This window comes from Capricornis sumatraensis, chromosome 8, assembly GCF_032405125.1.
Source record: "Capricornis sumatraensis isolate serow.1 chromosome 8, serow.2, whole genome shotgun sequence".
Classification (NCBI taxonomy): Eukaryota; Metazoa; Chordata; class Mammalia; order Artiodactyla; family Bovidae; genus Capricornis; species Capricornis sumatraensis.
Genome location: NC_091076.1, coordinates 100,866,181 through 100,880,343, shown reverse-complemented (window position 1 = coordinate 100,880,343; position 14,163 = coordinate 100,866,181). Strand labels below are relative to the sequence as shown.

General features: G+C 44.6%; 1 protein-coding gene across 2 annotated transcripts in view; it reads right to left on the bottom strand.

Moving 5' to 3' along the window:
* The window catches only part of NPLOC4 (NPL4 homolog, ubiquitin recognition factor), a 52,172-nt gene that overhangs the window by 19,089 nt on the left and 18,920 nt on the right, over positions 1-14,163 (bottom strand). Inside the window, exons 6-12 of one of the 2 annotated variants that reach the window (XM_068976879.1) lie at positions 13,809-13,903; positions 12,012-12,135; positions 10,956-11,135; positions 7,689-7,775; positions 5,684-5,755; positions 5,146-5,272; positions 1,273-1,448 (exon numbers count right to left, since the gene is read on the bottom strand). In XM_068976879.1, the coding sequence (XP_068832980.1) occupies positions 1,273-1,448; positions 5,146-5,272; positions 5,684-5,755; positions 7,689-7,775; positions 10,956-11,135; positions 12,012-12,135; positions 13,809-13,903 (861 nt within the window). The remainder of the gene's footprint in view (positions 1-1,272; positions 1,449-5,145; positions 5,273-5,683; positions 5,756-7,688; positions 7,776-10,955; positions 11,136-12,011; positions 12,136-13,808; positions 13,904-14,163) is intronic. The other variant, XM_068976878.1, reaches the window with a different exon arrangement.

The window sequence follows — 14,163 nt, the reverse complement described above, 5'->3', positions numbered from 1 at the left end:
GGTTGTCAGGTGTTGGGAGGACTGGGCTGTAACTGCTAAACGATGCAGGGCTTCTTTTTTGGGGACAAAACTGTTCTAAAATTAGACAGCGGTGATGGCTACGCAACCCTGCAAATATCCTAAGAGCCCCTGAGCTGGGCACTTCAAATCAGCGAACTGTGTGATGTGCAAACTACATCTTGATAAAGCTATTTAAAAATACAGCCTTGTTGGAACAATAAAAACAAATAGAACAATGACTAGACACTAAGCAGTGTCTAGTCACTGCACACACTGATACAAAAAGAATGCTAAAAGAATCAAATCATTTTAAAGAAACTGGATCGTCACTCTCTCTGGGCTTTCACTGCTTGCCTATTTTCGGTTCCAGGCCCCTTCTGCCAGCAAGTCTTTGAGGCCAGCAAGTGCAGTGAGACCACAAGTAGAACTGTGAACCTAGAACTTGTTACGTGGTAAAAACGTCCTTCAGCAATGGAGACGAAGTACTTCTCAGACATACGGAAGCAGCCCTGTACCACAAGAAATAAAGGCTCCTCCGGGAAGAGCAGTGCCGGATGGAAACTGGCGTCTGCCCAGGACGGGGGACAGGCACAGAGCCGGACTGTAACCACGAACAACTCCCTCGAGGCGGGCGGGAACCAGGTCACTAGCCTGCAAGGAAGCACCCAACACTGACTATCCAAACCAGATCACAGCTTTCTTTTCTGGGAGGGGGGAGGGGTGTGGCACGCCATACAGCATGCAGGACCTCAGCTCCCAGACCAGGGATGGAACCCGTGTCCCCTGTAATGGAAGACCAAAGTCTTAACCACTGGGCCGCCAGGGAAGTCCCCCCAGTTTTCAATAAAAGTCATTTTTATAGTTTTCACAGGAGACAGATTTAGAAATGGATGACTGGGTCTCCTCAGGAGAGCCTCACTTCTGCCAGGTAGCTCCAACCTTCACTCCTGCTAAGGCCCACAGGCACCAATTCTCCTTTTCAAAAACTGAAAGAGTCTGTGTTGCAATGGTCTCACTTGTTATGCACCCCAACTCCAGGGCGCAGCATCCCCACTTCTGCTTACAAGCCCTGACACCACACAATCCCGCATAGTTAACAAAAGCCCTGGAAAAGGTACAGATTCCTTATCCACAAGCTGGCCTCTAGATGACCATGGTGGACCCATGGTGGACCCATGGCCAGAATGCACCAAAATTAGTAGCATCCAGGACAGGTCAGCGTCCACATTGCTCTCCATCCACTTCTCTCTTCTGGTACCATCGCATTTTTACCTTATAAAACACATCAGGCACGTACTGCTCGCTGCTGGACTCCTTGGCATAGCCGAGCTCAGGGGCATCCTTGCAGGGCAGCAGGCATTCATCTCGGACCAGCGCCATGCACTGATTGGACACCTGGTACCCTTCAAAGTGGACCTGGTTGTCGGGGCCACCTGCAAGAGAAAGACCTTCAATGAGAATCCACTGGAGGATGTTCAAAACAAGTGTCACTCTTCATCTCGGATCTGCAGAACCAACTCCCGTGTATGTGTCTTGGGTAGAATCAAAAAAGTTCGACTGCAGCTTCACGAGAGCTGTGGGCATGCCACTGCAGCTCCTCAAACAGGCCCACCAGCGACATGCTCTCTCAGAACTGGAGGTATGACTGTTAAACCTTCTCTAACACCCATCCAAAAGCACGCTTGGGCTCCTGGATTTTAGTAACACAGGGATATGAACAACAGAGCCCCATGTTCCAGCAAATTCCATTCTTGAGTGAATGCAGGGAGACAGATGGGAGTGAATGGGAGAAGACAGAAACTTTTCCTAGCAAATACAACGCTAGTTATCTGCACACTGCAGAGGGCAGTCCTGACCTCAGACACCTGGACAGCCGGCACATCTGCGAGGCAGGCGTGGACCCTGCCGCAGCACTTAGGAGACCATACTCCCTGTGCCAAGCCCTGCCCTCCACTCTAACCTTTCTCAGGTCCTACTCCACAGAAACCTGCAGCAGGGTTACAGTTTGAGACGAGGGTAAAACCCATGGAGGAGGTCAGGCAGGACCAATCATTCGGCCATCTTCCTCCCCTCCAGAATCAAGGTCACACCCTGACAACTGCGAAAGCTTTGGAGAATTTAAAAAAAAAAGTTCTCAACATCTCTAACTTAGTTTCTTTACAAAAGCAGAGTAAGGTACCGATCAAGGAACACCACCCATCGCCACCCTCGGGAAAGGGAGAGAAATTATGCATCTGAGCATCTCGCAGCACTACCAAGGAGGACAACTCAGCCCAGATCTGAAAGGACTCTAACTGCAGATCTTATTATAAGTGATTTACTACCTTACAGTTTTAAAACCTGTCAGTAAAGTGCCAATTTCAGATGCAAAAATTCCACGGACAATCTGTAATTTCCAAATTCTCAACAACAGGTATGACTCAATAACTGAAAGTACAGGCAGCTCCTGACTTGGAAACTATTTATAATTCTAAACAGGTACCAGTTCTTTGGGCTCATCAAATAATTCTCTATAAAAACAGTAATTAAAGGGGTTAGGTTACCATGGGAGCCCATGGAAGCCTAAAACAACAGTGCTCACAAGAAGCAGTTCTGAAAATCTGCGGAGGTGACTTTTGTTTTTCTTAACGAAGTGGGGCAGGGTGGGGCGGGAGCTGCTAGTTTTAGCAGGCTAGAGTCAAAGGTGCCGGATGTCCTGCTGTGTTCATGGGAGTCCCTCACGACAAAGAACCGCTCCACATCACACCTGGCCTTGAAATGTCCTGTGCACACTCTTGTAGGCAAAACCCACATTTGTGGAGACCTGGGATTAGAATCAACTGCATTTCATACACAACCACAGAAATAAACACTCATAGCTTTAACAGCGTATCATCTATGAACAGGATACTGTATAAGCTGAGGAAGGACCCTGCCTGGCTCAGAGTTCTATGGAGGGCTGCTGGCTGAATGTCTAGGAACCATGTCACTGATGCCTACACAGGGCCAGCCCACAAGGCTGGCACCCCTCCACAGTGCTGTCCCCAAGCACTTGCTGGCTCATGGAGTGTACTGTTACTACACGTTCCTTCACTATTATTTTTCCTTAATGTTACAGTCATCCTATGACTCTGCTTTCTTTTTAGAATCAGGTGTGTAGGCTGGTATATTACCTATGAACTTTACTTTCTGATAGTAAAGATGAGTCATAAATGTACTAAAGAGCAGGTATCAGGTCTAACAGGTTTGAGAACCACCGGCCTAAATGCCTAGACCCAGAATCTCAGCCTAAATGAAGCGAGTGGGGGTTTATGTGTTGTAGAAAGTAGAAAGAGAATACTTTCCTCCCCTGTGTCAAACAGAAAGCTGGCTTGGCAAAATTCTGATAATGTACAACCTGTCTCTTCTCTGTTCTCCCCCTTGGCTCCTGCGGCCCTGAGTGTTCTCATCACAATAGGTTCCCTGCCCCCATGAGGCCCTGGTAGAAGGACTCTATGCTACAGAATTAAGTGTTTTCACTAATCCCTGTCCAAACTCCCATCCACTTCCTTAAGCAACTGACCCCATTAATTCAAGTTAACATGTGAATGATGCTGCCATAGCCTCTTGTGCCCCAAAGTACATTCATTTCAAAGAGAAGGTGCCTGTCACTCTAAATGGATCACAAATCAAATGGATCTTAAAACTTCAGACAGCATGAAAGATGTCTTCCTTCATGATTCCCATGGCAGTAGTAACAGGCTCAACTGGGATTAATAGGGGATATAGTTACTTATGGAAAAGGAAATGGCAACCCACTCAAGTATTCTTGCCTGGAAAATTCCATGGCTAGAGGAGCCTGGCAGGCTACAGTCCATAGGGTCATAAAGAGTTGGACACGACTAAGCACATATTTATTTATATGCTTTAGGATGTTTGTAAACTGGGTTTTTAAACTAGAAGAAGTGTGATAGCCATGAACGAACTGGATTATCACCTCTGTGATGGAAGAACTCAAGGCTTCACAGGATCAAGGTTAGTGTTTAATAAACTGACCAAAGAGACTGTTTTTAAGAGTTGGTTTTCCAAGTTTCAAATTCCTACTCCTTTTGAACCATATGGTCTTCTACTTGGCTTTTTTCTAGGACAGCATCTTAAGTGTATTATAGATTTGGTGGCACTTTTTTACAGGCCATAATCTTTTATTACTATGTATTCATGACGTATGGGCTTCCCTTGTGGTTCACCTGGTAAAGATTTTGCCTGCAATGCGGGAGACCTGGATTTGATCCCAGGGTTGGGAAGATCCCCTGGAGAAGGAAAAGCTACCCACTCCAGTATTCTGGCCTAGAGGATTCCATGGACTGTATAGTCCGTGGGGTCACAAAGAGCTGCACATGACCGAGCGACTTTCATGAAATATATGTAACATGTAATACAACAGACACAATATCACAAACACATACATCACTCCCAATAAAAGCTTTATGGGAAAGATTTCTTAAACTGACACTTCCACTCATAAACAAACAAGTAACAGAAACAGTAAATTCCTTTTCTCTTACTTAACCAGAGCCATCCTTCGTTACTAGAAAGGGGCAAAGGCAGCCTAGAACTCCGATCTAGAACCAAGTGAACCTGGACTAAGGCTAAGACAGTGGACCAGAGGCCACGATTCTAGTATTAACAGTTTGGGGCAACGCTGAGTTCAGGATTTCTGCCACAAACCAGAAAGAAGAATTTCATGTCTCACAGGCCCATTAAGAAAATCTATTGTAACTACATTAACAATGCAGGGCTTCTCTGGTTGCTCACCAGTAAAGAATCCACCTTTCAACGCAGGAGACCCAAGTCTGATCCCTGGGTTGGGAAGATCCTCTGGAGAAGGAAATGGCAACCCACTCCAGTACTCTTGCCTGAGAAAACCCCATGGCAGAGGAGCCTGGCAGAGTCACAGGCCACAGGGTTGTAGAGAGTCAGACATGACTCGGTGACTAAACCAACAACTGGGCAGCAGAGCAGGCTAAACACAGACTTGACATGATTTAATCCTTTCTTTCCTGTATCCATTCAGGCCTGGTAACAGGGTGAGGCAAAAAAAAAAGTGCCTAAAAAAGAATGCAAAAAGGAACAAAACCTATTGACAGGGTAGCAATGGTTATAACATAACTCTGCCTCCATTTATACCTGTAGCCACTGCAGTAACAAACTTGGATCCAAAATGTCCATCTGGAGATAGTCGACATATGTTGGGATGCTTATTTTGGAAGTCTCCTGCAGTGATGCATTCTTCTGAACTCAGGAAATAGGTGTCCTAAGAAAAGAGAACCAGCATATCAAGTTCTACAGCATCATGTCAAAATATGCTTGTTTCTTTTTTAGAAAATAGTAAGAACTAAACTATGACACGTCACCAACTACGGTGAGACAAGTACCTACACTTCCTGTTACCAACCCCTCACAGAAAACCACTCGTAACCAGTAAGGCCAGAAGCACAGGGCAATTCACCTCACGGGCTGACCTATGAAAGGCAGAGCTTTATAAAGGTAAGGAGGGTTTTGATTTCCAACACAGAATGAACAGACTCAGCCTTAATTTACCAAGAACAATGTGTTGAAAATAATGTGTTCTAAAAACATAAGCTGTGCGGGGATACCCAAGAGTGCAGCCCAGAGCTGGTCTGTAACAAGGTCCCGCCAAGCAAACATCCCCACCCCACCTCACCTTATTTCGACTGTATCGAACTGTACCCTTCCGAGTATCTTCTGAGACAAGGTCTGTAAATATCCAGCCAACCTGCATAAGAGAGAAAAATACCTTCTGAGTCTCTCCCTGAAGCAGATGACAAACGCCTTCTAGCCTCTGCCCAGAGAGGAGACTCCTGGGAGTCAGTCCTTTCTTTCTGGGTGAGTCAGCTCCTCAGCTAAGCCACTGTCCAAACCAGGGTTCTCAAGCAGTACTCAGCTGACACTGGTTGTCCTCCCCCTGATGCCGTCGGGTGGAGACGAGAGCAAAGGAGCAAAGCTCATTTATGTGTTAGAAACTAAGACTCAGCGCCATCTCTGGGCCCAGCACTGTACTAGGTGCAGGGGACTCTGGGCTGGACAAAACTAACAGAGTATCAGTGAAAAGGGGATTGGAGAAACAACGAGCAAGCAAATACAGACAGTGCCGCTCCAGATGCTAGGGCTTTCTCCAGACAGGAGAACATACTCCCTAGAGAATACACTTAAAATAAAACACACAACAGAGACTTCACCCAGCTGCTTCTCTGAGCGCCAGTGCAGGGCTGAAGGAAGCATCTGAAGGTACAGGGATCTGAAACGCCAATCCCAGACCTTGGCATAGTCAGCCTTCCTGGCACGTCCTGCTACAGCAACAGTACCTGTCCATGTGCTCTGTGAACCCTGGCCCTCCTGTGCCCATGAATCTCACAGCTGGTTACCCTTCCTGAACCAGAACCTAGCTGGGAGGTCGAAGAGCGGCGACGGAATCCAGATACACACCCATTTCATTCCTTCAAATAAGTGACCTGGTGTCTGTGACCCTCTCCAGTACAACCCTGACATGAAACTCTTCAACTCCATCTCCTGCAGACATGACCAGTCAAATCAAGAGGCTTTCGTTTTCTTTAAAAATGTCCAAATGAACAAAACTCCCAAGGAGGATGGCAATGGAGAAAATGAGACTTAAGGGATAAATGTAATTTAACCATTAAACAAAACAGAATCAAAATCAAGCTGAGATGAGGGCTAAGGAATTAGTGTTTGGAGAAAGGCATTTAAGTAATTTCAAGATCTTCTACTCTACCACGAACCAAACATTTATAACAAAGATGGGTTTAAAAAAACACATTGATTTCTCTTTTCAACATGAGAAACTTTCAGAATTTAAACCAAAATATGCCCCTAAATCATGATACTGACTCCTTGTTAGAAACAACAGGAGTTTTTTTTTTCTTAAAATGAAGTAGTAACTTTGCTCCATAGCATTCCTGGGTTAAAAGGCACATTTCCAGTCTTCCCCCATTTATCTGTACAGAGTCTATTTCTCTCTGTCTAAACTGATTAGGAAACAAAGGATAAAACTTACGTAGCTATTAATAGTGAATTTTTAAGATGTGTTCAAATTCACATTTCAACATTATCTATAAAAAGTCATCTTTATAGTTCCTAGGAACTCTACCAAAGATGTGAGATAAACTAGATGAACAGATTCAAAAAGAAAACCCTCTGTCTTCTAACTGCCCAGAAAACTAGCAAGGCTTATATGCTCAGATGCCTCAATTACAAACAGGAGGTTCAATGAGGACTGAAGAGGAACCACCAGAATCTCTAAGTGCAGGGGAGAGAAAATGATCGGTGCAGACAGACACATGAACGGAGAGCTCACACCCAGAAGGATGTGCCTTAGCAGGCAGGTGGGACACAGAGCCTGGTGTCAGGTCCCCTGCAGCAGAAGTAGGGGTCTTGCTCCTGCTGCTTTTCCTGGCCCACTTTGAGGCAATCCGCAAGAAGTATGTCTGGTAGATTTACATATAACAGTCCCTACATTGGCATCCTTTTTTAGGCACCCAATAAATACAAGCGAGGCTTCAAAATGTGCAGGGCCTGCATCTGACCTTGAGCAGCTGGGGGTTCAGTCCCGGATCAGGCCTGGCTACGCGACACACCTAGATGTCCCCAACACAGAGCCCAGGTCCTCCCTCAAGGAAAAACAGTCTCAGTACCTTCCTCAGGCCAAGTTTGGCAGCAATTTCATCAACCACCTCAGCCTTTGGGTCTTCAAGAAGCTCCAAGCTATTCTGTGTACCAATCTGTGAGGGTATTAAAGAGAAGGCGGATTTAGAGGAGGAGTTCAGAAAAGCAGCAAGCAGCTCTGCTCCATTTCTGGTTGGTTGTCACAAAGGAGCACCAATCTCCCTTGCCAAACAGGAGATTTTCAACAGCAAAAAAAGCTCAATCAGATCCACAAGCCAAGCCCTCCAGGTTCTTTCCTTCCAGGGCTCGGCTTTGCTTTTAATCAAGATTCAGAGAACATGGAAGAGGCAATATTCAGGCTGGTTCACGTTAGCAGCTCCACATGAAACGTGTGGTTGTTCAGGACTAGAGAAGGCTCTCTACACCTTAAGATTCCTTGGTTTGGAACAGAAGTTAGTTTCAAAACTCCCTTGGATAAATAGTTTAACTCCCAGTAAACTTGGCTAGATTAGGCAAGGTTAGAGTTACAAAGTAACATTCATTCCCAGAAAAAACAGCTTTGGAAAACCTGCATACAACTTCTACAGGGACAGTGCTTAGCAACCTGCATACAACTTCTACAGGGACAGTGCTTAGCTTCATGGGCAAGGCAGATTAAGAGAGCACAGAAGATAAACACACTCTAAGCCAACAAAAGGGCACCTGAAGTGGGTATCCTGTTGACTCAGCTTGGGGCAGTGGGGGGCTTGGGCTGGCTCACATGCAACCTACACTGGCCACAGGACTCCACTTCTTGCAGCAGACAAAGCATACTGAAATCTTTAATCTGCACCAAAATGCAGCTCATAGTTAAGCATCATACTGAGCAGAAGACACAGCTATGAAACAGGAAAGTGAAGGTAATTCCAAATTGAGTTATGCTAATTGGGTATATCCTTGTAAATTAGTCAAATCCTGGCAAAATAACAAAAGAACTTTATGTTGCTGGGTATGACCCATATGGAGATGATTACTACATCCAGAGCACAGCTCAAAGTACAAACTCAGAACAAACCTAAGGATTTTTGTTTCATGACATGTGGCATCATGAGCTTCAACTTCTAATGAGCTAGAGGTTATTAGAGGTCACATGTTTCAACCTCCAGGATCCCCAATTTGGGAGCTCTGATGATGCTGTGAGTAGTTTCGACGCCAAAGGCTTCTGATTCCATTTTTTGTTCAATCATACTCTAAACAGAACTGTTAAAACACTTCATGAAAGGACCCTCCTCAAAACTGAACTGGAACATCATAAAGGACCCTCCTCAAAGCTGAACTGGAACATCATGTGCTTCCAAAAGCAGATCCTGCTTACAGAGCACATTCAGCACCTGAAGGGTTGGACAAGCAGGGTCTCCTGGGTGAGCACCTACTGCCATCTTCCATCTCCTTACAAGTGAACCATCACAGCAGGCCTGGTCCGACAGTTCCTCTGTGGCTCTCAAAAAGTAACAAGAATGTCAAGGGGGTAGACGACACACATCTATGTAAATATACCCAGGGAAGAACTGATATCTCTACAGGAGCTACACACCTGCACAGGCCACAAGGCCTGCAGTTCCAGACCCTGGTTTATTATAAAAAAAAAATGAACCAGTCATGGCAAGATCTCCAGAACACAGCACAAGGCTAGAAAAGGCTCTCTACACCTTAAGGTTCCTTTGTTTGGAATAGAAGTTAGTTTCAAAACTCCCATGGATAAATAGTTTAACTCCAAGTAAACTTGGCTAGATTAGGCAAGGTTAGAGTTACAAAGTAACACTCATTCCCAGAAAAAACAGCCTTGGAAAACCTGTACACAACTTCTACAGGGACAGTGCTTAGCTTCACGGGCAAGGCAGAATAAGAGAGCACAGAAGATAAACACGGTCTAAGCCAACAAAAGGGCACCTGAAGTGGGTATCCTGTTGACTGGTAAGGAGTCATGACTGGTTCACTTTTTTTTTAATAAACCAGGGTCTGGAACTGCTGGCCTTGTGGCCTGTGCAGGTGTGTGGCTCCTGCAGAGATACCAGGAGTATGTCTACACACGTGTATGGCATGATGCCCACCAGAGAGAAAGGAGAAGACAGTAGTATCTATGTACCCACTTATACTAAAAAAAAAAAAAAAATCAAACTTGACAGATCTAAGCCAAAAATTGTTTAAAGTGAGGGATACCTGTAGGGGAGGGAGGAAATCAGATGAAAGGGAAGACGCTGTTTGTAGATCTCACTTTGCAAACATGCAAATTTCTTTTCCAACATTTTTTAAAATAAAAAATTTCAGGCATACAACAAAGTTTAAAGAATCAGTAGTGAACACCTATATACCCACCACCTAATTCAGCCTAACTTTACTATGTTCCATTTGTTCCTCTGTTCATGCCTCAACGCACTGCATTTTTGTGTTTTTGCATCACAGTAACCTGCAGGAATAAGACCCTCTCCTAACAATCTCAACACATCATAAACCAGGATGCAATACAGTTCCAGTCTTCACTTTTGTAGTAAACTTATTATATATAATAAAACAATATAAGTATATTACATATACATATCACACAACCATATCGAAGTTTTACGTAATTGTACAACAAATTTAAATACATATATAAAAAACCAATCCCTAAATACTGAAAATCAAATGAACACAAATGTTGGTTATAACCTATTGGTGACATAATCATACAGAGAAGATCTTCCAGGCAACTTTAAACACAGAAACCAACTGCTGGTCCCTAGTGGGATATACCCTAGGGGACCCTACCCTTCCACCTAAACAATTCTAAACTGTTTTTAGTCCTACACCAGTGGTAATCTTGATACTGTTAGTAAGTTACATGTGTGGCATAAGATAAAGAACTAGAGTAATAATTTTGTGACTCTAATTTCATAATTCCTAGGATAGGTGATTGTAGGCATGAGCAGAGGAGACAGAGAATCAGAAGAGAGCAACTGTGTGACACTTTTGGGGGAACTGACAAAAGTGGAATAAGATGGCAGATTAGATCTGTATCAAAGCTCAACTTCTTACTTAAATTGCTCAATGCACTTGTTATATAAGAATGTGTCCTTATTCTTTGGAAACATACACTGAAATATTTACGGGCTATGTTCTTACTCTCCAAATGTTCTTTTTGAGTGTGTCTGAGTGTCTACAGACTGTGGCAAATGATGCAATAAGAAAAGCAACAAACAATCTGAAAAAGGCATCCCATAGAGCCGTCAAAATAAAGCAATAGAGACCCACAGACTGTAAATCCTGTTCACGTCTACCTGAGGAGGCTCATAAATTGCAGCTACTTCAGCCCTGATACCAAGAGGAATGTCTTTGTGCTCCGTGTACCGTCCATACAAGTACCCGAAGTGCTGGTTCCCCGTCTTCCTCCAGAAGTCAAGGAAGCGGTCAGCAACTGTATGATTCTCAAACATGATGTTGTCCACATGTCTGTATTTCTGTAGAGTTAACAACAATAGGTTAAATTCAAACACTCGATAAAAAATAATTCTTTTAGCACAAACCGTTCATAAGTATCTTTTACCTAGCTTTTTAAACACACAGACTTTAAAAACGTGCTCTGCCCTTAAGACTACTTCAGATTTTAGCAGGTAGAAGGGGTAATGGTGGGATTCCTCAATAAATTAATTCAAATTTATCTCACCTGGGGACATCCCTAGCAGTTCAGTGGTTAAGACTCTGCACTTCCACTGCACGGGGGAAGTGTTCGATCCCACATGGGATTTCACCTAAAATGCAGGTTTTCACATTTTCTAAATCAAAAAAAGTTTTCAAAAAGAAACTAAGAAAGAAAAAAAGAGAACTAGAGTGATGGATGGAAGGAAGGAAAGAAAGAAAAGGAGAAAGGTTCTCAGACAGTCCAGGAGATTATGGAATTCTAAGCAGCTAAACACAGGCTGGTAGTGGCAAGGGAAAGATGAGGTGAGCTATTCTTGGAGGGCTGGACGATAAGAGTGGAAAAAGCCAGAATAACTACACAAAATTTTCCCTGAGTTCCTTCTTGAGCCAAGGCTCCTTCCTGAGCCCAGTTCCCTCCTTAACCTGGCTTGGAAAGATGTCCTAAGCTAGTCCCAGGACAGTTCTGTTCATAGTTGAGCCATAGCCAACTTCCAGAGCCACAGTTTCTTAAAAGGCAAAGTCACAACCACTGAGCATTTTAAACAATCACCAAGAAAATTTTGCCTCCACACAAGCCAACAAGAACAGAAAACTGAAGGCTACCCTCTATGCTTGAAGGAGCTAGAGATCTTTCCTCAGACATGAACACAAATATACTGCTTTCTGCATCCAGATGGACACAGACAACATCTCACCTGTCTGTTCAGCGTGATGGCACTTGGCTGGCACTTAGTACAGATGCCGTTAGGCCATGGAAGGTGTCCCTCACACCCTGATTTAATCTTGCAACTGATGTTCTCCAGGGCAACAAATTTCCCCCTGAACAAGAAAATGCAACTTAATTAAACATTACAATGGTGAAAAGTTTAGCAGGAGGCTGGAAATAAAATGTAAGATACCTTACACTTCCTGAATAGAGTTCTTAGGAGCCAAGCACGTGGTAGCAACAGCAGGAAAAATGTGCTAAAATTTATTCTAATGGAGTTCTAGCTTCTGTCCGGTACACTTAAGACTGTACAGGATTCAGAACTATTTCTGACAAAACAGTTTGTTTTCACTATCACTAACATCTACGAAGATTTTCAAGAGTACTGCTGAATATCTAGATTTAACCTATGCCTCTGAGAGAAAATGGAACTTTTAAATTTCATCGACTTAACAGAAACATTTACGTAATGAGTCTAGTACTTAAGATTTCTGTACAGAATTCTTATCCATAGAAAAAATGTGATTAGGATACATAACAAATATCGCCACTCTGCTTTTGGTCAGTGAGGAAGTCCTGGGCCCCACTGTGGACTTGGGGTGAGCTTGCACGAGTGCCTGCAACCTCTGTCGCTTTCCTGTTCACAAACAGCCCAGTGATCAGCACTGTCCCCACAAGCCAGTGGCATCACAAAAATGATGGCACTTGGAAGCAAGGGTTACCACCAAGGTTACGTGTTAATGACAGCAATGAGCGAGCCCTTGACCTAGACTGACAAAAGGCCAGCAGACCTCAGCACACTCGTGCTCTGGTCCAGACAGCCTCAGAGCTTACCCCATGGACAAAGCAAGAATAGGCTTCTGGTAGATTTTTTTTCCCCTGGCCTAAGTTTTTTTTTTAAGTCATTTCAGGATGTCAGCAGGCTGTCAGAGAAAAACTATAAGCAGGCGAACATGACATTCTTCATGAAATGTTGCTGACTTGGGTTCAACCACCGTCTCCTCTCACTGCACAGACAGGAATCATAAAATCCTGGTAAGAAGTCCGTTCCTTTTTGGTGAGGTGAACACATCAGCAGGATGGGGCTGCATGACTTGATGTAATTCAGAAAAAATCAAAGTGCTCTCAGCTTGCCACTGTCACAGCTGCTCTCTAAGAGCTAGCCGTCCCCGCTGCCCGCCTGCACCCTCACTGCCCGCCTGGCTGAGCCTGCAGACAGCAATGCTGAGGCACCAGAGGCCAAGCCAGGGATAACACCCTACCTCGGCCTTACTATGGCTGTGAAGTTGAGCTGCTAACGAGGCAGGCTCCAGGGCAAAAGGATGACAGGGGCTATGAAACAGGGGAGCCAAGAGGATTGAGGGGAGGTGGTTCAGGTTTTCCAAAAAGCAGAGGGAAGGTGGGCTCAGACTCCACAGACATAGGACTGGCCACTGTCATGCCTCATCTCATCCATTTTCGCAAACAACTAGCTGCCAGAACACGGCATACCCGAGAGAAGGTTGCCAAGGTACCCCCGGGCCCTCACAGCGGCCACCGCCAGCCGGGCCTCTGCCCATGCACTGGGCACTGCGGACTACAGCAGGTACCAGAGTCTCCACCCACCTGTTTCCTCTTCTAGAATCAGAATAAGATTCACAAATTCAAACAATGCATGCCCAGACTCTTATCTTTACTTTTCTCACTCATATGCCAAGGGGCTTTAAGCAACGTGTGGAAGTGACGGAAAATTAACTTCTGTGCCCCAAAGCCACACGGGTGCCACCCCCACATTCAAGCTGCTTACTTGTCAGCCCCTCCAGTCAGCTTCCGGATGTAGGCATGGAAGGACATGTGCTTCACGGGAGGCTCCAGGTGGTTTAGGTAGTCCTCATCAAACGGCTGCCAAAACACACCGTCAACAGAGTTACGCACCTGCGACAGGTGCCACAGCCTCCACCTGCCAAGCCCTGAGGCAGGTGGGCAGTAAGGGAGAACTGGTGCTGGGTCCTCACTATTGTTCTAGGTCAGAACCAAGTTTTCTGTGTACCAGTTATCTTTAAAAGATTAAAATTAATCTCTATTAAATATAAAATGATGTAAGTCAAGTAAGTATCAAGTAAATTTTGCAAAAAAAAAAAAAGCCACAAGATGAAGCAAGA